The sequence below is a fragment of the Myotis davidii genome, unplaced genomic scaffold (assembly GCF_000327345.1).
Source record: "Myotis davidii unplaced genomic scaffold, ASM32734v1 scaffold496, whole genome shotgun sequence".
In the NCBI taxonomy this organism is placed as follows: Eukaryota; Metazoa; Chordata; class Mammalia; order Chiroptera; family Vespertilionidae; genus Myotis; species Myotis davidii.
The window spans coordinates 3,103,164-3,129,329 of NW_006289398.1; the positions used below are offsets into that span (position 1 = coordinate 3,103,164).

The following is a 26,166-nucleotide window of genomic DNA, read 5'->3' on the forward strand; positions in this document are numbered from 1 at the left end:
GTTCGGGGGCGCCCAGGGTCCTTTGCAGCGAGGTCGGTCGGCTTTCCTAGGCCGCCTGGGTTCCGGCTCCGGAGACGGGGTTGCCATGGGAACAGGACGCGGAGGACGCGGCTGGAAGCATCGGCGCCTGTAGCCCAGGCGATGCGGGGCACTTCCGGCCTCGTGGGATCCAGGCGGCTCTGGCTGCCCGCAGCTCCTCCCGCGCCCTTGGCCTTCCTGTCCCCGCGGGCGTGACGCTCCCGACCTCAGGGTCGCTCCCAAGCTTCCTGTTGTCTCGGAGATGAAGGCACAGGAAAAGGAGATCAATCCCATCGGAGGGTGGACAGGAGTGCTGCTCCAGGACCTGCCTGTTGAAAGCTGTGACCTCTGGGCTGTATTCGGGGACACCCTGCACCCCCAGTGCGTCCCTCTGCGCATCCTGCACCCCAGTTGCTCCCCGGGCCTTCAGGCTCCCCGACCCGGGGGAAAGGCTCAGAGCTAACTGCTGAAGGTGCTGGCTCCGGCTGTGTTGCCCCTCCGGGTAAGACTTGAGCCATCCTGTTAGGGAAGCGGAGTGTCAGGCTCGAGCAGCTAAAGAAAGGACCACTGCTTCCGCGGAGGGTTAGCAGTTCAGAGAATGTTTCGAGGGGAGAATCACATTTGGCAAATATCACACAGCCCTAAATTGCACAGCCATATATTCTTTTCAAAAATCCTTATCCCAGCGTATGTTTTTGATTTGAGAGAGAGAAACATCGATAGGTTGCCTCCTGTGCCACCTTTAGTCTACACTAGGATGATGCTCCAATCAACTGAACCGCCGGGCCAGGGCCCAGGTATTCTCAAACTACACCTTTCAGTGGCCCTAATCACACACAATAGTAACAATAACACGTCTGCAGAGGCAACTGTGGCCAGCTCTGGCTCTGGCAGCCCCATGCTTAAGGGTGGTATCATCATGAACCCTACAGTGAATTAGGGCCTATGGCAAGGCAAGTTGGAGTTGCTATGCCTCTCTCATTTTCAAAAAACAAACAAACAAAAAAACAGGCTTGGTAGAGAGAGAAGGAAAATATTTACTAGGAACTTGAGAGATGGTGTTTACATTTGGTGTTTGTTCTTCCCAGCGTTAAGGCTGAAGTTTCATTGCTGTTGATCCAAGACTGCCACACTATCTAGCCCTTCTGAGTTGGGCCGGAGGAGTTATTTCTGAGTTGCTTAAATATTATCTTGGGTAAAACTGGGAAGACCTATCCGCTTAAGGTTTAAATCTGTACCCTCAACTTCCTGAGCCCACATGTTCTAAAGACCTCACGCCCTTTATCCTCTGTTTCCAACGAGAATTCTCAGCATGGAACAATAATGAGAACGTGAACGTAGCTTCAAGACCTCATGGTTTAGGCTTTCACTCTGTGTGGTCTGGGGCAAGTCCCAGACTATGGGTCCTGATTTTCTTGCCTATCCATTGAGAGCATTTGTACCTCTTGTTTCTCAAACCCTCCCCAGGTCCAGGATTCTGGGAGAGTAAAACTGCAGATGTTTGTGACTGTGAACAATATCTAACATCTATAAAAATAAAAGGGTAATATGCTAATTAGACCGGACGTCCTTCCTAACCAAGCTGGGCCGGAGGGAAGCCAGCCCGGGTCCGGGGTGCCTGCCGGTGGCCTGAGGAGGGAAGCCCCGGTCCCAGGTGCCAGAGGGAAGCCGGTGCCAGCAGCCGGGGAAAGGAAGGCCTGCTCTTGCATGAATTTTCATGCATCGGGCCTCTAGTGTATGGCAATAAAAAAGGAAGAATGGTTTCCCGTTCTCTAACACTTATGTCCCTAACCCCTTAGGTTGCCCTTCATTAAACTGAAAGGGCCAGTGTCCTGTCATTTTAGGAAAGGCCCCGAGGCTGTTTCTGTGTATGTTTAGCTCAGCTCCCGTCCTGAATACCTGCTCGTGCCGAGCACTGTGCAGGTAAGTGCAGTACCAGGGCAGGCGCCGAATTCCCGTGGGACAGCGGGTGCTCTGCTCCCCCCTCCAGTTAACTAGCGCTGGCTAGAAGCATGTGGCCCTCCTCTGTAAAGGTAGAAACCAAAGTAGAAGGACTGTAAAGACGGAGAGGTCCAAATCTGGGTGGTACCTTTTCCTTTCCTTGCCATCTTCGCCCTGCCCCCAATGTAAGCCGTATAGTAACTGTGCTTCAGGTTCGTTCGCTCACTCTGCAATGGGCTGCTAGCAATCTGGGTGGACAGTGGTTGTAGAGGGTGCTCACCCACCTTCCCTCGTGGATCCCGAGGTGGGAGAGGCAAGCGTGGCCATTGCAAAAGTCACATAGAGGAAGCAGGTGTAGAGGGTACTTCTAGACTCTTCCAACCCCAAGGCAAATGTGATTATTTCCAAACTCTTCCAGCCCCAGGAACTGTGACACTTAAGAACAAAGAAATCCAAATAAACTCTCTCTTGTGCAATTTCTTAAAACACATTTTTCTGGCCTCTCAAGACAGGACGAGTGTTGGGTCGCCACCCCCTTGGGAGCTTCCTGGGTGTAATCAGAAACAGGTCCCCATACTTGGAGGGCAGGGAGAGGCCAAAGAAAAAGGCAGATCACTCAGAGTGGGAAGGTGGTGGGTTTAATAAGCAAGGGAACTGACTCACCAGGCTCGTCTTGGGCAGCGGCAAGACCAGATTTCTGCACCTTAGAAGTTTATCTGGAGGCCTTCCCTGGGGTCAGTCCAATTTAGTGACTTAACACAAATGTGTCATCTCATCGTCCTGGCGGTCAGAAGTTTGCAGTGGCTGCCGCCAGGCTGGAGACAAGATGGTTCTTCCTAGCGGCCTTGGGGCAGAATTTCATTTTCTTGCCTTTTTCAGCTTCTAGAGACCTCTGCATTCCCTGGTTCCGGGCCTCATCCTCCCCCTTCAGAGCCAGCAGTGCAGCGTCTTTAACACGGACTCCTCCCACTTTGAAGACCCTTCTGCTCACCTCAGGCCCACCTGCACAACCAGGTCATCTCGTCCTAAGGTCAGCTGATTGTGAACCTTAATTCTACTTGCAGACGTAATCCCCCTTTGCCACATAACATCAAAGATTCACTGGTTCTGGGAATTAGGATATGGACTTCTTTGGGGAGAGGAGGGATTACTCTGCCTTCCAGAGTGGTTAACCTGAATTCAATGGCCCAGGTTTAAATACCTGGAGGTGACACATAGGGAACTGCCTATCTCTTCCCCTGTTAAAATCTTAACATCATTTGGCCGACCTGCTCCTTTTTCTCCCCAACACATGCTCCATTTATAATCGGGTGCATCCAATCTCGAATATACTGTTTCTTCCCATGTGGGGGCCTGGTTTGTAACAAATGTGCAGAATGTCTCTTTTCTTCCCTTTCACTCACCTCCATCTCTGGGGGATTTACTCCTCAGGGGACCCTTCCCACCAGCTGGAACCCACATAGATCGCTCCCTCCACCAGCTCCCCTGGCTCACGTGTGGCAACAATCTTGTCCTGTCCCAAATATGCCAGACTCCCACGATGCTTGGCAGTTCTCTGCTGAGCTGGGGAACAGAAATCGCTACTCCACATGCGCGAGGGGTCTGTTGCTTTTCCAGCTCACTCTTTGTCCTGTCCGCTAACTTTGCTCAGAAAGTGTCACCCCATCTCTGCTGGGTAATGTTTCTGCTGCGGTCAGCACCCGGCATGCCACAGCTGTGTCGCATGGAGAACGGCTGTGCTTCAACATGTTGGGGAGCGTGTTCTCCACACAGTGCATCGTGTGTTTATCTTATGGTGGGTGGGGTTCATTGTTAAAAGCTTTGGAGTTCAGCTGAGGCTTATGTACGGAAAACAAATTGAGGACTCTTAACCAGTGTGAAGGAAAAGGCCATTCTTTCTCACTCGCTATGATGATGCATACACTGCCCCACTGCTTTTCCCCTGCGCTCCTGTATCACATGGAGAGAGGGAGGGTGAAAATCCTCATGCGTATGCATAGATGTTTACAGATAGGACAGTCATCGCATCGTTGCCAGGGCTGTAAACTACTGGAAGCAGATTAAATGCCCATCAACGAGAAGTTAGTTAAATAAGATATAGCACAATCATACTATGACATATTATGCCACAGTTTAGCAGGGGTGGGGAACGTCCGGCCCACGGGCTGTAAATAATGTTATAAAAATATTCCAAATGGCCCTTGGCAGGAAAAGGTTCCCCACACCTGGTTTAAAAGCATGAGCTATGTGTGCTGGCAGAGAGCACTCTCCAGGCCTTTTTAAGTGGGAAACTAAGGCCCAGAAGAGGGTGTGAAGTATGCTTCTCCGTTTAAAGGGGAAAGTGAAACACACGCCCCCGCGGACACTCTGACACGGAAGGTCTCAGATCACACGAAAATAGCTGTGGCCTGTGGAGACGGGAACGCAGGGTTGGGAGGAGCAACAAAAAGCAGCAGCAGAGATGCAAAATGGAACAGAGGTTTATTTCCGTCATACCTCAGTACATCACAAAGGCAGAGTGCTACCCCACGGCATACGGCGTTCCAATATCTAACCGGAGAACTTGTAATAAATATGCTCCCGAGATGCGCTAAGAGGCGCTGTGTCAAGCACCCTGCAGTCTCGCAGTCTCCCACTCCGCAGCGTGCTGTGCGGGGCGCGAGGGGTGTCCTGTGTCTCCGTAAGTGCTGTGACGGGAAGTCCTTTCACATTTCTTTGCAGCATTTTCGAAATTGCTTAACTATAAACAACTCAGGAAAAGGAACACGGAGCTGGACAGCCGTTTCTGCTCTGCTGGCCTTGGTCGGCATCCAGTGCAGCCAAGCACCCCCGGCCCGGGCGGCCCTGTCACCCGGGCCCTGTCGGAGCAGGCCTGCGCTTTTAATTACACACTTGGCAGATTTCTGTTTTCTGTTTACATCCCTCAGGAAGATCCACGCTGACAGGGAAGTGGCAAGCAAGTTAGAAACATTTTCTTTTTTTAACCTGAAAGGAAAGAAAGGGAACAGAAACATTTCCCCCCAAAGACCTTTGCCATGCACCCCGATGTTTACCGTACCGGGGTTTCTCGTCTCCAAGCTGAAACACGGACTGTTGCTAACAGTTCTTCCAGAGATCCTCTCTGGCGCTGGCAGAGCCGGGCATTCAAAAGTGTTCACCGGGTACCAGGAGGACGCACTCTCTTAAGAAACGCGCTCCAGCGCTGAGGGTCTGGCAGCTCACACTGAGCTTGGAATATATAACTACCTTTCGCTATCGCTGAAAACGTTCAGGAAAAAGTCCTATTTCTAAAAAGTTTTAAGCATGGTTACCTAAAAAATATTTTGTTAATAGAGTCTCATGTGAATTTCACTTACTCAAGGGATTTAGATATGAAAACATCTTTAAGAGCCAATAAAAATACTGTAGAGAGAGAAAAAACACATCACTTTTAAAAAATCGAGGTTAAGAACGATGAGGCATTTCTTTTGGCTGTAAACACGCAGTTTACTGTCCCTTGTTGAAACACGACTGTTTGGATTTCCTGAGCTTCGCGGGTAATGGCAGAAGGCAAGTTTGCATAGAGAATTTGCAACATGTCCACGATTTACTTAAAAACTTTTAAGGGCAGCTTGCTTTTCTTTCTAAGCTTCATGTTCTAGTGAATGGTGCTCATCAAGCTCAGACTGGCCAGCCGGTGACGAGCTACCTAAGGCAGATGGGGGGAAGATGGGATTGAGAGTTTCAAACCCACAGGACGTCGGGTAAAGGGTCCTAGGCGGGCACCGCATCACTAGCGCTGCACTGATCTGCTTAGAAGTCAAATCATGTCTGCGGATTGGAAACCAGAGGCAAGGGGGGAGCCACACAGCTGGTCAGGCGCCAGGCCGGGGCCCACGCCCCAGCACCAGGCCCGGCTCCTGGGCACGGCTGACCCAGCTCTGGAATCAGAAGCGATGACAGCGACTGTCCCCTCTGCTGCTGTTGAGTCTCCCCAGAGTTCTGAGGGGACAGTCTTCTCCCGGGGCCAGTCCTCAGAAAGCAGCCTGGAAGGGCAGAAGCCAGGCCAGGTCCCGGTGCACACCACGAACGAGAACGGTGGCAGTGGTCGCCAGCAACCCCGGTCCAACCCCAAGGTGGACAGCGAGGGGCAGTGTCCCGCCGGGGAACCCGCTCTACTTCTTCTGGGCCTGGGTCTTACACATGGTCAGGATCTGCTTCAGAACTTTCTGGACATCTTCATCCATCTGGCCCTGGAAGGTCGAACAGAAGACAGTCATTGGAACCTCAGTGACGTCCTGTCTCGCTGAGGGAACGAGATGGCTGGCTGGGATGAAGCCCCGGGCCCCTGATCTTCCCAAGGAATGTTAGTTACCCCTAGCAATCCCCACATTTCTCTAGGGAACTGAGACTGGGAGGGCCCTGCTCTTGAACCCCTGGAGGATGACGAGGCCGAGACTGACAGAGCCCCAGCAAAGGGAGTCTGGGGTCTCCTTGCACATATGAGCCCAGCGAGCCAAACCAGCAGCAGTGAACATATGGGCAAGCCTCGGACATCAAGCCCGGGCTCCCGATCCTGAGGGTGGGGGAGCAGCAGCTGCGTCCTCCTGTTTCTCGAGAAATGCCGAGGTCGCTCTCAGCAGTTAGGACAGGGTTCCCGACACAGAATCCAAAGCCGGGCGGAAGGCATTTGAAAGCTTTCCTAGGTACAGGGTTCTCCTCGAATTCTCATTCGTTCTACTAGTTTGATGACGGGACTTGGCAACGTGGACTGCAGTATTTCTTTCAGGCATCCGGGCACTTCGCAGCGCGTTACCATACCTGCACCGCGTACAGAAGATGCATCCTGTAAACCGATATGACCTCCTGGTGTTGCTTCTTGCACTCCTAGGAAGAGGTGATTTTACTTGGTTACAGAGAGCTGTGGCCAACTGCTCCCCAAGCGACTCCCTCCATCCAATGCTTACATAGAAGCTTTTAAATTGTTGTGCGCTCACTGACTTGTGTGTTTCTGAATATTTGTCAATATTCTCAGGGGGGAAAAAAATCTATTTATGACTTTGTATGTCAACTCGAGAAGAAAATTCATGTAAGAAGTAGTTATTATAATCCCAAATTTGTTGCATATATATGTGTATATATGTATCTATACATACTTTATGCAAATATACAGATACATTCACACAAGGTAAATAGTGCAAGGAAATATATCAAATGCAAAAAGTAATCATCTCTGAGTGGTTGAATAATTAGCAGTTTATTTTTGGGAACTTTTTCAGAGTTTTTCTACATTTTCTAACTTTTCTACAATAACCAAATATTTTAATTAAAAAATATATTCTTTCAAAGGGAGTTAGTTATTACCACCCACTCCATAGCTGGTACCATATACTCCCCGGGAAGCACATTGATTGAGCTGTTGGGGCACCGAGGAGGAGTGGTGGCATCGATCGCCATGGTCCCTCGGCAGAGCTGCTAATGCTTCTACATCTCCTTGCGGAGCGATTGTTCCAGTTCCTCTCAGCGCCTACTTCAAGGAGCCTCACTTAGCTCTAAGCTCTTCTAAAAAGAGGCCCTTCCTCCTACTTCACGATGAAAAGCGAGACTGCCGTAGATGGATCTCTTCAAAAATCTGCACAAGCCTCCCAATACTCCTTGTCGTCGCCTTCCTATCATCGTTGACATGTGTCCTCCCTACTCAAGGAGAACCCTTCAACCTCAGCCCTTTGACGTTCACGCCATCAGAAGGCGTGCTTGGTATCTCTCTGCTGTTTCCTCCCACCTCTCGGTCGCCTGCACGCAATCACTGATAACTCTGGTCACTGCCTTCCTTTCCATCCCGGCTTCTGGCAGCAGTGGGTTGACTGCAGCATCTGCATGGAGGAGCCACCTAACCCTGGCCCCCCAGTTCCTCCACTTCAGCTTCAGTGACTTGCTCCTCCTCCTTCCAGCCACTCACTCTCATGGTCATGGCCCTGCCTCACTCACTGCCTCTAAAATCTCAACCGAGAGCATCCCACCCTCTGACCACCATCTCCTGTCCTTCTAGGAAACCTACCTCAGGCTTCCCCACCTCGCACTGGGATTCTTCAGCCCCATCGGACACCTCACTACTCACTCGCTTCTCCAGCAGGCAGGGCAGATCTGGCTGCCACGCCACTGGAGGTGTTCTCGCCAAGGCTACCCAGGGCCACTAAATGCCACATCTCGGTCCTTGCTGCCTCCTACTCATCCCTTCGAGACTCAGCACGAGCACCACCTTCCGCAGGAAGCCTTTTGAGACTCACCCAGGTGGGTAAGCACACATTTCTGCTGCCCTCAGCATGTTGGGCGTCTCTCTATCGATGAATGCTGACCACATCAGGAATACGGCAAGCCATATTACATATCAATTGTGAGGGCAGGGGCTGTGTCTTATTCATCTTTATACCATCAGTACCTTGGACAATACCGACACAGAAGAACTCCTTAAACACATGTTGAGTAATTGTAAGAATGCCTGTCGAAACCATGAGCACTTTATCTACCCATCTGTGATCAAAAAGTGACCCTCAGATCACAGAGGGGAGCATCTTCTTCTCCCCTGATTGCTCCTCCAGTGCTAGCGCCGGGAGCACAGAACAGCTGGTGTTGGCCTTGGTGGCCAGCCAGACTCAGGACGGCAGAAATCTGAACTCGCCAGTGCATTAACTGTGCCCTGAAGAAATCATAAAAGCCAGGTCCTGTTTGTAACAGGAAGCTAGCGATGGCCCAGGACAGACTAACCCTCGATTTCACATGGAAAACACAAACCCTCGTCAACCGAAACCTTAACTTATCCTGCAGTAACTAACAATGGCCCTCCGAAGACGCCCACGTCCTAATCCTAGAGCCTGTTACCTACATGGTAAAGGGACCTTACGGTGTGACTAAGGATTGTGGGGTGGAGAGAGAGTATCCTGATTATTTGGGTGCACCTTACGTAAATGCGATCACAGGGTCCTTAAGAGAGAGAGTAAGGTCAAAGGTCAGAGAAGGAGATGGGAGGACAGACCACGGGCTGAAGTGCTGTCCTTTGAACATGGCGGCATGGGCTATGTGCCAAGGAATTCACGTGACCTCTAAAAGCTAGGAAGGGCAAGGAAGTTGATCTCCCCTAGAGCCTCCGGAGGGAACCAGCCCTGCTGACATCCTGACTTTAGTCCAGCAAGACCGATGACCTCCAGAACATTAAGATAATAAATGTGTGTTGTTCTAAACCACGTTTGTGCTGCTCTGTCATAGGAAATAGTCATCGGAAACTAATCCAGATAGGAGAGGACTTTCTGGGTGAAAAGGGGGCGGGGCCAAGAAACAGCTTCAGACCCGTAGATGCGCAACAACCAGAGATCCTGGCCGCTAGCAAGAAAAGTGCTCGCCACTGTGAGAGACGGTTACGGCCGTTGCAGAGAAATGAAGGGGTGATAAGCTGGTGGACGGAAGGGAAGAACAGGCCTACTCCATTGTCCTGCTGGTCCCTCGTCCTCAGAGATACATCCCCCTAACTCACAGCAGATAATAAGTGGAAATTTGGCAGTTCCTTCTTTTGCCCTCACCAAAGAGGACACCGTGAGTTGCTCCCTGAAGTACACACTCTATTAGGCTGGGACTCCGGCCATGCCCACCTGCCCTCCCAGCGGAGTAGGCATGCAGCCCGCCCTGCCCTCCACCCCACCAGGCGGGGACAGCCCACTCACAGCCAGCTGGGCCTGGAGCTGCTTGACCTGCTGCTGCAGCCCGTCCAGCTGCTGGCTCTGCCTCTTGGAGGAGCTCGCCGAGTAGGACAGTTGCGAGAGGCTGTTCAGGGCCTCCTTCAGCTTGGTGACTTCCTTCGACATCTCGTTTATCTAGTGAAAAAGGAAAGCTATGACCAACAGGCAGGAACGTGCCTGCAGAAGCAAAATCCCAGGTATTCCTACGCCTTGAACACAGCCTCTGTTAGCCTCCAGGACTTGAGACTCTGGAACAATTCCTTTTATACATTTCAGAGAAAACCCATAAAATGAAACACATAACAACATCAGACAAACCCACGAAGCCTTCTAAGGCCATTATATTCAAACTAGAGGCTCAGTGCACGATTTCGTGCATGGGTGGGGTCTGGCTAGCCAGGCCCGGGGAGGGGATGCGGGAGGTTGGCCGGCCAGGGGGAGGGGCCGCGGGCCATTGGCCAGCTGGCCCCACCCTCTGGTCGAACTCCCAGTCAAACTCCTGGTAGAGGGGACAATTTGCGTGTTAGCCTTTTATTATATAGGATAAGGACCCCCAATTAAATACTGTGTTTTGATGCATAAAGATAAACACTATAACACTGGTTTCCCTCTCTTGTTTTTTCTTAACAGAAACAGGATTTTAGGCATTCTTTATTTGCTGGCATGGACGATTAGGAATAAGTTATAGAAACCCTGATATTTCTGGACATCTTGTCTTAAAGTAAACACAATCTCCCCCCTTCTTCTCCCACCTCCCTGCCCCCTTGGCTCTGGGAGCTCGTTGGAAGCATCCATCATCATAAAGGAATAAATGATCACCAGTGCTCTAGTCCATGCCACGCAGAGCATCTGGCCCAGGGGACTGGCAGCAAAGCAGATTTGGCACAGAACCATCCTCCGCTCCGCTCTCCCCTCTTCCTCAGGCCACGCCCAGTCCATCTCTCATCACCCGCACCCCACATTCCTCCCCAGCTTCCCCACTTCCATGCACGGGTGAAAATGAGGGCCAGGAAAGGCCATTTTTATACTGACTCGGGAAAGCCCATAGGACTTAGGGAAGCAGGATTAAGTCTGGAAGTATTTGGGCTCCATATGACAGAGGAATCTGTCTGGGTGCCAAGAGTTCAAGTTCAAGATCGGTCACAAGCGCTTTTCAGTTTGTGGGGTTACTTCTGAGCCCTGACACTTGGCAGAGCTTCTGTAAAGTCATTTCACAAGAAAAATCATGCACCACATATGTGAAAATGCTTTACGATAAGGGAAGTGTCGTTCTTTTAAATAAATGTCTAACCTACTACGCTAATGTGGCTTTGGGGACAGAGGGATTCGTGTGCCGGGCCTCTGAGCGTTCGCAGCAAGTTAGTGTGAACCAACGGTAAACATGCGAACGACAGAAGGTCCCAGGGCTCACTAGCTAGAAGCTCAACAGCAAGGGCCCTCGCCCACCTTCCTGTCTTTGTCCTCCTCCAGCCGGGAGGAGCTCTCCGAGTGCCGCCTCAGCTCCGCCAGCTCCTCCTGCGCACGCTGCGACTTCTGCACGAGCTCCCCGGCTTCTTGCTCTTTGGATCGCAAGAGAGTCTGAAGCGTCTCCTTTTCCCTTTTCAACCGTGAGGCCTCACTTCTAACCTGGGCGGCCTCCGACTGGGCCTTCTCTTTCTCTTTGGCGGAATCCTTTAATTTCGAGGCCAACACGCTCACTTCACTCTCCAGCGACGCCTGGAGCTTTTCGTAGGCGGCCCGGGGCACCGTGGCCTCGGTCAGCGCCGCCTTCTCTTCCACCAGCTGCTTCTCCAGCCTGGCCACCTCCACCTCCCTGCTGGCCAGGAGCTCCTGGAGACCGGCGAGCTTCGCCTCCATCTCCTTGGCGGCCGTCCGCAGCGTGGTGATCACCTGCAGGTGCTCGGCGATGGACACGGAGTTCTCCTTCTGGGCGTCGGCCAGCTGCTTGAGCTGAGCCAACTCCTGCAACGCCTTCGCGTACTGGGACTTCATCTCGGACAGCGCCTCCTCCGCCTGGGCCCTGGACAGGCCGGCCCCCTGCATCAGCTTCTCATGCTCCACTTTGGGGACGTACTCGGCGGTGAGGTCTTCCAGAGACTTCCTCTTCCGGTAGTCCTCCAGCTCGGCCTGCGCCTGCTTGTACAGCTGGGACAGCTCGCTCACCTGCTTGTTGAGCTCATCGATCATCCTGTGCATGGTCTCTTTCATGTCTCCCGCGTCATCGCCGGGCTCCTGCGCCGCCTGACCCTTCAGAGTATCTTTCAGTTGCAAGATTTCTTCTTGGGCCTCCTGGTATTTCTCGAGCAGAAACGCTTTCTCCCTGTTCATATTCTCAAGAACAGAGCAATAGGAACTTTTCATTGCCTCGTACTCTTCGGCGGCCGGCTGGTTCCCCGCCCCCTTCTCCCTCTCGGCCAGTTTCTCCTCCAACATCATCACTTTCTCCTTGTTCCTCTCACTGTCTTCCAGTGCCTTCTGGAGGTCCTGCCTCAGCGCCTGTACCTCCTCCTCGGGGACCCTCAGCTCCCGGAGGTGAGAGGAAGCATCCGCGCTCTCGGGCGACACGAGGCCCAGCTTCATCTGCTTCTGCACGCTCAGGACTTCTTTCATGGCCTCCTCGTACTTGCTCTGAGTTTCTTTCAGTTTCTGGCTGAGGTCGGAGCCGTTCTCGGAAATCTCGGCGTTGTTCAGGCGCACGGGCTCCGGGCTCCGGGACTGGAGCTCGGCCTGCAGCTGCTGCCTCTCTGCCTCGGAGCTCTCCAGTCTCTTCTGCAGGTCCTGCAAGACCTCCTGCAGCTGCTGAAGCCTGACATCGCCGTCGACTGGGGGTTTACTCAGGGCATGGGCAGAGGCCGGTGGAGGGGATCTGGAGTTGGGGGGAGAGGTGTCACTAGGTTTCCCGAGAGACGGGGCCAAGTCAGTGTGAGTGGAATGGAAGGAGTCAAAGCTCAGGTCCGCTTCTGCCTCTTTGGGGGTTTTGGCCTGAAAAAAAAAGCAAGAATAATGAAATGGCACCCAAAGTGCGGTTAGGTGAGCAAGCACCTAGAAGGAGAGCTCACACCCAGAACCTATGTATGGGCGAGCAGCGGGATCATCTTGCGGGTGTACTCTCGCCTCGTGAAAAAACATCACCTGAGACCCGGGAGTCAGATTACCGACACTAAGCCTACTCTGTGCTCTATTCGAACAGATTTTTAGCGCCACTTGAAAAACAGTAGATTTGCTTTGGGTGCAAAGCCTCTGGCTCAAAATTTCCCTTTATTTCTCATATTATTTATGCTGAAATGGGCAATGAATGGGCTTAGTACAGTTACTTCTTAAATTTGCTAAATGATCAACTTTACTAAATGAATGGCTAATTGCATATCTTTACACTTACCTATCTATCTATATAATTTGTCATATATCATACTATGTATATAATTATAGATAATTTACCAATTTAGAAACTTACAGAAATAGGGCTAATGAATAATTCTTTCAAAAAAGAAATAACTTGGAACTACAAAGGCTTAGATATATATAGTTGAGGCTAACTATATTAAAAAAGAAGAAACTAATGTAGATGTTTAAAATAAAATATCATCTGACTAACCCTGAAAAACCCAGTATCTTAACCCAACAGAATAGTCTGTGGTGGTGATCCAGCTACCGACCTGCAATTTATCTTGTAATTCCTTATTGTGTAGAGTTAGAGATGCAACTTTTGCTTGTAATAGGACAAGAATATCTGGTTGGTCAGCTTCAGAACTGATATCCAATAAGCTATCAGCACCTGGGGAAAGAGAAAGGCAATGCAAACTAATATTTAAAAATTAAACGGTTATTTCTCTGGCCTCTAACAAACCCCCTTTCTGCCCAATCCAGTTCTTCCTGGTCCTAAGAATGAGAGTCCCATCAGCTGGATAAGTAAACAGCAATTCTCGGTCCTGGGTTACCTTACTGGGGTATCCCCAGCACAACCCTAGATGCCTGGATGCACAGCACCTCACCTGAAAATCGATGGATTTGATCATGCATCTTCCCATTCACTCGATTAAGGATAGCTTGGCTGCTTTTTGTCCCTCCCATACTTAATGAGCCCCATTTCTGTGAATCCTTTTAGAAACATCTCTGGAAGATGGCCCACTTCTTAACCCCACCGCCATTACACAGGTTCAGCCGTTATCAGCTACTTTGAAACTTTGCAAACAGCTTCCAATAAATGTCTCTCTCTCCCCCACCCCCCGCTCCCTCGCCCTAGTAAAAATGTAGCCTGCACACCACTGTCCCACTAATCTCCCTAAAATATGCTTTGATCGGGCCATTCCTTCGGGTCAAGTGCTTTAACTGCTCTCCCTCCACATTTCAAATCCCTTTATCTACATTAAGACCGCTATGATCTGGCCCCAATCTACTGTGTCAGGTTTATGACTCATGATTTCTTCCTCTGGTACCCACACTCCTCAGATTCAAGGTTCCCATCAGACCCTCTATATTCTCAACACAAGGCTGCTTCTTTAACGCTTCATCCATACGACCGCCCTTGCAACATCTCTTTGGTTAGATAACCCTTCAGCATCCTTCAGGAGAGCCATGTCAAACTCTGTCCCCTCCACGAAGTATCTGCTGACCACTGCAGCATGATACGGTCTTCTCCAAATCCGCAGTAAACACCGGGGGTGAGCCACAACTTGGAGACATCCTACTGACCATCACACTGCAATAGCATAGAAAGCAATGCCATTCACTGTGCTGACTGATGGGGACAAGGAACTTGCTCCAGAATATAATTCAATGTACCGCTTTCTTCACCTGGAAAGTCTTCTCATGAAAAAAAACGTCAGCCGGACAAAACAGTATGCCTAGTGATATGGCTGCTGACTGTCTGGTGCAGATTCCTTATGTTTATCGTGCCATGGCAGCCGTTGATAGGCTGATCGGAATAGCACTGATCTAAATGTTTTCCTGTTATTTAAAATTTTTTCACAGCCATTTAATGCAAAGACAAAAGCTTTTCTCTTCATTTGAAAATATACAAACTGACATTTCTTCATAGATACGCTTACTTCTGGCGTCTAGTGCCCAACCTGCAGCTTTAATCATGCAGTCACGTGAGCATGGAATGAATCAGGGGACTGGGAGCAGGACTGTAATTCTAAGCAACAGAAATCACCTCTAAGATACAATGGATGAGTTTTAAAGTGTCCAATGTAACAACTGTTACAGTGATGTTAACATTGGTCTCTACTAGGAATACGAAAGTTAATATTTATAAATTCTAAATGTTTTTTAATTGATTTGAGAGAGAGAGAAAGAAACATTCATGTGAGAGAGAAACATCAGCCGGCTGCCTCCTGCACACCGCCTGCTGGGGATCCAGCCCGAAACCCAGGCAAGTGTTCTGACCGGGAATGGAACCGGCGACCCCTTTGGTGCAAGGGACGATGCTCAACCAACAGAGCTGCACCACCCAGGGCCAATATTTCTCCTCTGTAAGTTAAAGGCTCCAAACACATGAAATGCTAAGACTAAGAAACTGAATACTGGAGCAAAAAAAGGACCTTTGAAATAATCTATATTTTAAACTGATTCTAGAGGAACTATACTACATTCCTAAAGGACAGACCCACAGGATGGACTCAACGCCATGAACTAAACCCTGACCCGATGAAGACAATCCGATTGTGTGGTTTCATCAGCACACCGTTTTGCATGTGGCCGACACCGGGGGCTGGGCTGGCTCTCCCTTCAGGAAACTACATGCTGCTCACCTTCAAGGAGAGCTGCCAGCTTGCAGCCCACGGACCTCATCTCAAAGCAACCGCTTCAATACGCCACATAGAATAGGCAGCTACAGTAATTTAAGGACTTTTTTTGTGACAGAACGAATAACAAGATCTGGCAGCAGGTCTAGGGAGGCTATGATTTCTAGCAGGTACTAGAAATTTCTAGAATGCTATTGCAAGCAGCTGTAACAACAGCCAGGTGAGAGGACGCGACCTGCGAAAGCTCTTGGTGTCAAAGTCCCTGGTCCGCTTATACCACTTGGGTTACTGTCTATGATCATAATGGAAGGAAGTGCTAAAACTTAGTTTGGGACAAATGGCAGCAGATACATTTTTTTCGCATCAGGGCTCTGAGACGCCTTAAAATCCAGGTGAAGGTGCCTGAGGTACAGCGGGCATGAGCCGTGTGGCAGTGGCAGCTCTGGGGGGGGGCACACCGGGGTTCTCCGGCCTCCCACACAGAGGAGCCCCGCTTGGCCTCTGCTCTCATGGGACAGAGATGAGTAAAAGGACAGAGGCAGGTGCCTCCCAGCTTACCTGTAGTGCTGTCACTCAGTCTGTCTTTGTTTTCCCGTATGGAGCTGATCTCCGCCTGCTAGAACACAAAGATGACTTACAAGAATATTCCTGAATGTAACGTCCCGCAGAGGAATCAAGCAAAATTTCCTCCCTGGTGTTATCTTACTAGAAAAACAGTTACAACATCTCAAGAAAAGAAGGTATACTGGTAAACATTTGGGTGTAAGATTTTTTTGAGACATACATTTTAGTTTCTCATCGATAAACATCTATAGGAGTGGATGGCTAGATCATATGTTGAACTTTAAAAAAAAACCCGTGCCAACATTTTTCCAAATAGTTGTACCATTTGACATTTCCACCAAGAGCATCAGAGCTCTAATTCTCCTTCGTCGTCACCAACAATTGGTTTTTATAACCTCTTTAGAATTTTAGCCATTATAACTGGTGTCACTTTTTATTTTCTTATGTTTTTTAAAGGTCTTTATGCACTCTATTTCAAAAAATAACAATTGTGCTACTATTGCCTTGTTGGAGCCATAAGCATATGAGAAGATATTAGGGTATTAACTGTAAGAGTGTAACTTCCTTGCCTTGCATATGTATTCATCTTAAGAGTTACTAGTAAAATCTAGTTAAAGTGAGGGGAATGATGGGTTGATAGAATATTTTTCAGATCAAAGTGCTTCCAAGTTAAAAGAAAATTTACCTTTAGTAACTTTTAGATGGGGAAAATAAATATACAATTAAACCACTGAAATTTCATTTTAACATTAATAAACTACTTTCTTCCCAAGTGCAATTTCCTAGTGATTATTAGGTAAATAGATATTAAATACCCTCCCATTCCTAAAAATAATTTCCAACCACAAGTCTACAGATCCAGGTGGAATAAAACCTAGTGGATTTTTTAAATTTTTCTAAAATAAATGTTACTATTATAGTTAGGAAAAGAGATTAATTAAAAACATACAGTTACTTCTCAGTAAGACATCAGAGAACAACGTAACTTTTCATTTGATTGGCATTATATCAACTCAGTTTAGTAAGACTAGCCCTAACTGGTTTGGCTCAGTGGATAGAGCGTCAGCCTGCGGACTGAAGGGTCCCAGGTTCCATTCTGGTCAAGGGCGTGTACCTTGGTTGCGGGCACATCCCCAGTGGGGGTTGTGCAGGAGGCAGCTGATGCATGTTTCTCTCTCATGGATGTTTCTAACTGTCTATCCCTCTCCCTTCCTCTCTGTAAAATAATTCAATAAAATATATTTTTAAAAAAAGACAACTGGTTGTCAGGTAAGCTTCACCTTTGTCCCTTTTTATTGAATGAGGAAATTAATTATTAGCTAATAAATGTAATGTACTCTTCTTTTGGGATGGAGTCCATGCCAGGAAAATAACCAAGGGTACTTTGGGATGAGAAGTTTGTAAACCAGTCACTGAGAAGTAATTCTGTTTTGCCCAGTGTCGCATAACTTAAACCAAACCTACTATGTTTCATACAATTCAATAACCAAATTGAACACAGGAAGGAAATACCTTGAAGGGTGGTTCAGCGAAAAATGCTGATTCCTTTCCTGAAATTGGTGTTGAAGTTATTGATCTTGGGGAAGACACATCACTCAACTAAAAAGAGAAAATGAAAACCACTGGTGAAGAATGCTTCTTCAAAGTCTTTTCTCCGCCAGTGTCAAAGCATTTCAGCAATGCAAACAAACTGAACAGTGATTCTCAGGTTCAATTATTGGGGCGGGGGGAGGGGGGCGGTAACAGATCTTCAGTGCGATTCAGAAACCTCAAATACTTTCTGAAAGTTTGCAGGACATAACTAAACGGCTTTGCTCCTATATGTACTAGAATCAATTTTAAAAATCGATGACTTATATGGCAGGTTGAGAACATTATTAATGAACATGCTAACATAGTTAAAATTACTTATCAGATGAGATACTGCTCTCAACTATTTGAATATGGATTATTCTTTTTATGGCCCATGATTCTTTTAATAACAAACCCAGCCTGCTTTTCAAAGACATCTGCGCTTCCTCCTCTCTGCAGTAGTCACTATAACCAGAAATGAAAGCTGCTTTTAAGTCAACCTTAAATGTAATTAGAAAGGCAAATATAATTTAACAGTGTTTTCAGAAACCAACTACAATTCATTTGTAACTAACTGCTTCACCAGCTACCTGTTCTCCTGCCCTTCACACTAGGGCTTGAGGGCCCAAAGGAACTGAACTTGTCAACTTCAGGAAAAAGTCTCCGTCATAAAGACGTTGAGAAATTTCCTTGAGGCTTAAAAAAAAGGTACTGTTCGCCTGGCCAGCGTGGCTTAGTGGTTGAGCATTGACCTATGAACCAGGAGGTCCCAGTTCCATTCGGTCAGGGCACATGCCCGGGTTGTGGGCTCGATCCCCAGGAGGGTGTGTGCAGGAGGCAGCCGATCAATGATTCTCTCATCACTGATCTTTCTCTCGCTCTCCTCCCTTCCTCTCTGAAATAAATAAAAACATATTTAAAAAATAGATACGGCTCAACTTTTCCGTTTTGAAATAAGAATCAACCTTATTTCCATTCTAATCATTAAAATCCTCCAGATCACAATTTGTAAAGAAAAATCTCCCATGTGCGCTGAAGGCTCAACTCTAAAACATTCTTTTTGGCGACACACAGAACAAGACGGCGCCTCTGCCGGTGCGAGTTCCCCGGGCTGCGAGGTGTTTACCTGGGCAGGACTGATAGGAGGTGGTGGAGCTTTGCGTTTTTTTGGAGTTCCACTTCTCTCTGAGCTTATTTTAGACACTTGGTCATGCTGAAAGTTGTCACAGGCCAGAGAACGGAGGCGGGTTAGTGAGGTTAGTAAAGTCCGAGCACACAGCTTCATCAAACAGGCACAAACACCCCACAGGCCATGCATTTCTCACGGTACCGAGCTCAGAAATCTGCTCCCCACATACAAGTAAGGGATGTGCATGCTCACAGTTTCTCTCGGCAGCCCATGCTTTAATAGCAAGCACATAAAAACACGAGACGAAATCAGCTGACGGTGGTGTGGAAACTGGGGGAGTGGAGGGTGGGAGCTGTGGGCCACCGTTTAGAACCCAGGATACAGTCAGTCTAGCTTTCATCTTAAGGCAGAGCGGCGGCATGTCCCCCACTCGCGTCACTTCCACTCCTTTCCTCACAGAATGTAAACATGGGGGTAGGGAGAACCTCATCTCTAAAAGTTCTGGATGAATAAGTGACACAGTTAGTGCCTAATACATTCAGTGCTGAGTTTTGTGTTTTTAATTTTTTCAAAAACTCTGATGTGTAAATAAACAGCCAAAGATACATCTCGTTAATAATAGAGTAAACAATAGTGGCTATGCTTTTAGAAAAACTCCAAAATATCAGGGCAAATTTCTCAATTTCGGTGTAACACTAATGACATTTTTAAGCAGCCCCAATTAAAAGGAAAAGCTAATCTCTGATTTTCATTAACTATCTAACTTTGCCAGGGATGTGGCTCTATAATCCATATGACAGCCCAAATATTTAAAATACTGTTATGCATTCTGAGCTTAAACCACATCATTTTCACAACCATAGGAAATATTAGTACATTTCAGAAAAAGATACATATATAAGCAGCAGGTTTAAAGTGACAAGCTTTGGGAATAGAGTAAACCATTTAGAAAATATTTACCACCTTATAACGATGAATCATTTATGCTAAAGATATTTCACTCCTTAAATGTTCCCAAAAAGAGTCTTTATGACTTCGCTAGAACCACAAAGTGGTTTAATCAGAACATTTTTCAAATTCTCACAAGCAAAGATGAAAAAAAAAATTCCCTCTCCCAAAGATAAATACCTGCTTTGGTTTTGTTGGTGTCTTTAAATCTATAGAGGAAAAAGTGGGGGGGGAAAAGAATTGTAAGAGGCATAATAATTCATATCCACTTTGGGTGGAGGGATACACACAATACACACAATACTTAGTACTTCATTTTTCTTCAAGAATATGCTTAAAAGAATAATAAAAGATATCATATTGCACAAATTCCTTTATCCTTTGGGGAAAACGGGGTGGACAAACTTAAAACAACACCGGCTATTTTCTTTCACATACCAGCATCCTGGGAGATTTTTGATAACAGAAGGCTTTGAATTCCTGCGTTTTCTGAGAGTTTGGAATAATGTAAGGCATTGTGTCCGAGAGAATCCACAAGGGCTAGGTCTGCACCCTTTTTAATTAAGGCCTCCACGACCTGAGAGCTGCCGATCTCACAGGCCACCATCAGAGCAGTTCTAAAGACAAGGCAAACACCACGTCAGTACTAATTAGAACGGATTCCTGGGAAATCATTTCATTTGTCTTAAAAAGAGGGAAAAGAAGATTAAGTGCCGTTAAAACTATGCTCTAACTCAGTGGTTCTCAACCTTCCTAATGCCGCGACCCTTTAGTACAGTTCCTCATGTTGTGGTGACCCCCAATGTCATTGTGACAAATTGAACATCATTAAAGCATAGTGATTAATCATAAAAACAATATGTAATGATATATGTGTTTTCCGATGGTCTTAGGCAACCCCTGTGAAAGGGTCGTTCGACCCCCCAAAGGGGTCGCGACCCACAGGTTGGGAACCACTGCTCTAAATGGACTCAAGACACTGGGGAGAGGGGTGAGAGCATGTGCCAGGGAGTAGGGGAGACTGGGGGAAGGTCAATGGGGAAAAAAAGGAGACATATGTACTACTATTTGTAAGACTTTAAACAATAAAATAAAATAAAAAAAGAAAGGAAAATTATGCCCATAAAATATGGTATAAATTTAAGTGATAACCAAAAAAAAAGTATATATTAGTACATTCTGGGTTTTTTCTCTTGTATACCCCATTCCTAATCCCATTCCCCGTATCAACAAAGGCATAAAACATTATTCAAATGAACCTTTTATATTTATTTATATAAAAAATGTGTCTGAAAAAAACAACAACTGTGCTCTATGGGAATTCAAAATGGAATGCTATCAAGATAAAATTAGGTAGTTGTTTTTTAAAATCTCAGATTCATTCAAAACATTAAGCCATATTAGGCCAAATAATATAGACAAAATCTTCTAAATATGATGAATTTTATAGGACTCACACAAATCTCATCATTTTTTTCACCTCAAGCATTTCAAATTACCTATACATCGTTAGGGTTATTTTTAAAAAGAAACCAATATGTTTACTTTAATTCTGCATGAAGAGGCATTAAAAAATGGCTTATTCACTTTAGTACTTAATAATCTCATCACACATTCAATGATGTTCCCAGAGATCTGGGAAAATTTTTTTTAAGTCAAAACAGATTCTTGATTACTAAGGCAGAAAATAAAAAAGCTAAGTTAAAAACCACTTCCTACAAATGGTCTAAAACACTGCTCTGATATTTTGAGACTCTCAGGATGTGCGTATCCCTGAAGTCACGTGGTTTCGCATTCTGTGGTACCTTCCATTCTTGTCCCTGGAATTTACATCCGCTCCATGATCCAGAAGAAAGCAACAGACCTCACTGTGGCCATTTTGCACTGCAAGAAGCAGGGGTATATTCCCATCCTAGGAGGCAAACGCAGAGTAAGATTTTTATTTTTTTTAAATATATTTTTATTGATTTCAGAGAGGGAGATAGAGAGATAGAAACATCAATGATGAGAGAGAATCATTGATCGGTTGCCTCCTGCACAGCCCACACTGGGGATCGAGCCCACAACCTGGGCAAGTGCCCTGACCAGGAATCGAACCGTGACTTCCTGGTTCATAGGTTGATGATCCACCACGAGCCACGCCGATTAAGATTTTTAACGCTGACACCAATGCCAGAATTGCAAAGGTCCTTTTCTTTCTACATTTATTCCTGAATTGTCCTGTTGGTCTTATGGCTGATCCCCCCACCCCCACCCCTGGGTGATAGTCTGTGCTCCAGTTGGGCCCCTACATCTTAGCGTAACTCTTCTCATGGGATTTCACTCAGCTTTTCCTAGGAGCCTCAGCCCACACTGGGGATCGAGCCCACAAGCTGGGCAAGTGCCCTGACCAGGAATCGAACCGTGACCTCCTGGTTCATAGGTTGATGATCCACCATGAGCCACGCCGATTAAGATTTTTAATGCTGACACCAGTGCCAGAATTACAAAGGTCCTTTTCTTTCTACATTTATTCCTGAGTTGTCCTGTTGGTCTTATGGCTGACCCCCCCTCCCCCACCCCCGGGTGATAGTCTGTGCTCCAGGTGGGCCCCTACATCTTAGCATAACTCTTCGCATGGGATTTCACTCAGCTTTTCCTAGGAGCCTCCGCCTCCTGAGTTGCTTGTTCCTTGGGCCACCAGAGGGAGAGAGAGAGAGAGAGAGAGAGAGAGAGAGAGAGAGAGAGAGAGAATGTTGAGGCTCCAGACACGCATAGATCCCAGGTTTGCTGAGAGATGGTTCTGGACAAATGAAGGACTTGCTTCACAAGGTAGCTGGAGGTCCCACCGCCCTCCCGCAGCCTCCCTGAGTGAACCACATGGGTCCCATGCCACTACTATGTCCTTGGGAGGCATCCTCTTACATAATCTCACCAGGTACCAAAACATAACATGAAGGAAGAGTTTGTCCATCACTGACACAGGACTAGATAAAGAGCTGGCTGGAAGGAATGATTGGCTCAATATGCTACAATAGGACAACTGGCAATTCCTAAAAAGGAAATTAGATCCCAACTCATACACATACATTAAGAATTTAAACACGCCAATATAAAGCAAATGGAAAAATACTAGGAGAATATATAGGCAACTATTTCCATAATCCCAGAGTGAAGGGGCCCGGTTCAAATGACACGGACCACAAGAGAAGTTTTCATTTATCACTGACAGGACTAGATAAAGAGCTGGATGGAGGGAATGACTGGCTACAATAGGACAACTGGCAATTCCTAAAAGGAAAATTAGATCCCAACTCATACACATACATTGAGAATTTAAACACGACAATATAAAGCAAAGGGAAAAATACTAGAAGAATATATAGGCAACTATTTCCATAATCCCAGAGTGAAGGGGCTCAATTCAAATGACACCGACCACAAGAGAAGTTTTCATTCTGCCTCTTGAACATTCCCTACAACTGGGGTCGACCGTCCTGTTCAAGGTAGATGTTTTCAAATAGGCAAAGGAGAAAGGTAAGTTACAATAGAGCCAGTTATTTTAACATGGGAATCTATAATAATAAAACATAATATGCTAATTAGACCAGATGTCCTTCTGGACAACCTTCCGAACAAAGCCGGGGCTGCAAGGAAAGCCCGGGTCTGGGTGCCTGCTGGGGGCTGAAGGAAAGCCAGTGCTGGCAGCCGGGGAAAGGAAGGCCTACTCTTGCATGAATTTCGTGCATCGGGCCTCTAGTTTGTCATAATACGATTGCTGCTTAAGGATTAAGTTTCCTTTTAAAAGTAGAATTTCAGACACATTTCTAAAAAATTATCTCTGAGCAGTTATAATACTTTCTGGTTATCAAGTACTGAAATCCAGGGAGTGTGAAGTATGCAGATTCCATATGCTCACTTCACAATATCTCCATGAGGTGTAAGTGTGCATATATCAATTCCCGTGCAGCAGCCAGAAACGGAACCCTGTCAGCAGGAGCAACAGGCATGTGGACTGCTTCTCCCAATAGCCCAGGAGGGTTAGGGTCGGCTAGAAGTGGTCCTCACAGCTGGGAAACTCCGACCAGCAGTGCCCGGTGAAGCGTGGGCACCAAAGGAAAAGAATAAAACTCCTCCCCAGACTTATTTTTAAAAATCAAGACACTGCGTCTTACTAATATTTAAGTTGATGGGAGACCACATATATATCCTTAAATACAAATATGCACACATGGGAAGTGCATGCAGAAAACATTTGATTTAGCTCTGACCAGGGTGGCCCCATTGGTTGAAACATTGTCCCAGACACCGAAAGGTCACAGGTTCAATTCCCGGGCAGGGCACATGCTGAGGTTGCGGATTCGATCCCCAGCAGGGGTGCATGTGGGAGGCAGCTGATCCATGTCCTCTCTCTCTCTCTCTCTCTCTCTCTCTCTCTCTCTCTCTCCCTCTCCCTCTCCCTCTCCCTCTCCCTCCCTCTTTCTAAAATAAATTTTAAAAACCTCTTTCTATCAATTTTAAAAACTGCTTTATGTATGATTTAGGGAACAATGGGGGATAATACTTACAGCCACTCTGCAGAAGAGTTAGGTTGAAAAGCCATGGACTTCGCCAAACACTGAGCTCTCTAAAGTGTCAGTGGCCCCCAGGAGCACCCACAGTGCCCCAGAAACCATGTCCACCTCCACCCGCGTGGCCGCCTGCCACTTACCAGATCCTTGAGGTTCACCGGGCTCTTGTGCTCGCACAGAACCTGCACAGCCTGGAGGCAGCCCTGCGCCGCTGAGGAGGGGAAACAAACACCAGCCGATCACAAAGCCACGCTCACAGCCTGGGCACCCCCCTCCCCCCACCCCGGGGCAAGAGGCTGGGGTTCTACCCAGCTTGCCTCCGTTCACTCTGGCTGCATAGAAGAGAAATGGCGCCAGGAAGGTAAAATAAGAGATGTTTTCAATTACTGTTTAATTTCAGTGTGAGCCGGCCCTGAAGCCAGCGACTGCCAGTTGCCTGGAGGCAAACATCGGACCTAGCGTTCCCATAACCAGCCCTGAAAGAAGCTGTCAACCTCATCATCCCAGAGCTCAGTGTCAACATTTTGCCACTTGAAGCTGCAAGACAGTTAGTAAAACAACATGTTGACAAATGGATTGATGTTATTAATGAATGCCAAACAAAAGACTCTGTGTCACACGTTACTTGAAATCTACAGATGTTTATGAATACCCTTCCGTTTAAAAAAGAACCTTTAAGTTAATTAAAATATAATTAAAACAATTTCTTTTTGGTAGTTTGGAGGGCAATGGGTGAATTCTAGGTTTATCCCTTGGTAACGCCACACACTTTGCAAGCTGAATAAAGTGGGAATGTCTAGGAATGATGACAGAAAACAGCACCAGGAATACTATAACATGGTCAGTGCAATGGCTTGAATCAGGAAAAGGAAGAGTTAGTGTGTCTACGGCAGGAGACAAACAAGGAATGGAAGTTACCTGCGTAATGTAGAGCTGTTTTCCCGGAGTTGTCAACGTTTTCAGCTGGGCATTTAGACTACAAGACAAAAATAAACAAATCCATGGAATAGAGTTCAGTTCTACGCAGCTAGCTCATCTCTTTCCTGCAAAGCATGATGGGACTTATTGGGAAGAATATAAACATGAATGGGTCCCAACTGCCAAGCTCCAGGGTCTCCAAGTTTCTCATGGGGAGGGAGACTCATCTCCAAGTATTCAGGACAAAGCCACCCCTCCTGTCCCTTCCCCATCACCGCATTCCTCCTGGACCCTCCCCACCAGCTAACACACACCCTCTCAAATTTCTCATCTGATGCTGTCATCCCCCACCCAATTCCTGCCCTAGTGCTTGTTCCCTGTACAAAACCCCCTTCTTCTCAAGACCCGCCCCCACACAGTCCACGCTGCCTCTCCTGCCATTCATTCCTGGACCCGCAGCCAGGTGTTTCCCCCCAAGACTCCCCAGAAACGTCCTAGTCAAAGTCACCAACAGTTCTTACGCTTCCTGTGACAAGGAGCATTTCTGTCCTCCCGCCAGCCTCTCACCTGCGACCCACTCCCTCTTCGCCAGCTCTCTGTCTCTCCTAGCCCTGCCCATCCAATCCCGGTTTTCCTCCCACTGCCCTGGCCACTCCTCCTCCCTCAGTGCTCGCTCCCTAAGCTCTCTCCCTCCCCAATCTCATCCACAGCCAGGACCTAATGACTCCCTCGTGCAGTGATGGCGAACCCATGACATGCGTGTCAGAGGTGACACGGGAACTCATTTTTCTGGTTGATTTTTCTTTGTTAAATGGCATTTAAATATATAAAATAAATATCAAAAATAGAAGTCTTTGTTTTACTATGGTTGCAAATATCAGAAAATTTCTATATGTGACACGGCACCAGAGTCAAGTTAGGGTTTTTCAAAATGCTGACACGCTGAGCTCAAAAGGTTTGCCATCACTGCCCTAATGCATAACTGAACAGTGACAACAAAAATAGTGTGTGAGTATTAGCTGTTGTGTGCCAGGCATTGTTCGAAGGACTGTTGTCAGGCCCCTAACAGC

The 26,166-nt window shown here is 47.3% G+C and overlaps 1 protein-coding gene across 2 annotated transcripts in view; it reads right to left on the reverse strand.

Moving 5' to 3' along the window:
* Window positions 1–4,421: 4,421 nt before the first annotated feature.
* RAI14 (retinoic acid induced 14) overlaps window positions 4,422–26,166 on the reverse strand; it is a 50,064-nt gene continuing 28,319 nt past the window's right edge. The window contains exons 5-17 of one of the 2 annotated variants that reach the window (XM_006761767.2): window positions 25,097–25,154; window positions 24,319–24,389; window positions 21,434–21,540; window positions 20,067–20,245; window positions 19,809–19,837; window positions 18,678–18,764; window positions 17,492–17,578; window positions 15,974–16,028; window positions 13,325–13,443; window positions 11,115–12,650; window positions 9,654–9,803; window positions 6,760–6,825; window positions 4,422–6,191 (exon numbers count right to left, since the gene is read on the reverse strand). In XM_006761767.2, the coding sequence (XP_006761830.1) occupies window positions 6,114–6,191; window positions 6,760–6,825; window positions 9,654–9,803; window positions 11,115–12,650; window positions 13,325–13,443; window positions 15,974–16,028; window positions 17,492–17,578; window positions 18,678–18,764; window positions 19,809–19,837; window positions 20,067–20,245; window positions 21,434–21,540; window positions 24,319–24,389; window positions 25,097–25,154 (2,622 nt within the window). In that variant the 3' untranslated portion in view covers window positions 4,422–6,113. The remainder of the gene's footprint in view (window positions 6,192–6,759; window positions 6,826–9,653; window positions 9,804–11,114; window positions 12,651–13,324; window positions 13,444–15,973; window positions 16,029–17,491; window positions 17,579–18,677; window positions 18,765–19,808; window positions 19,838–20,066; window positions 20,246–21,433; window positions 21,541–24,318; window positions 24,390–25,096; window positions 25,155–26,166) is intronic. The other variant, XM_006761768.2, reaches the window with a different exon arrangement.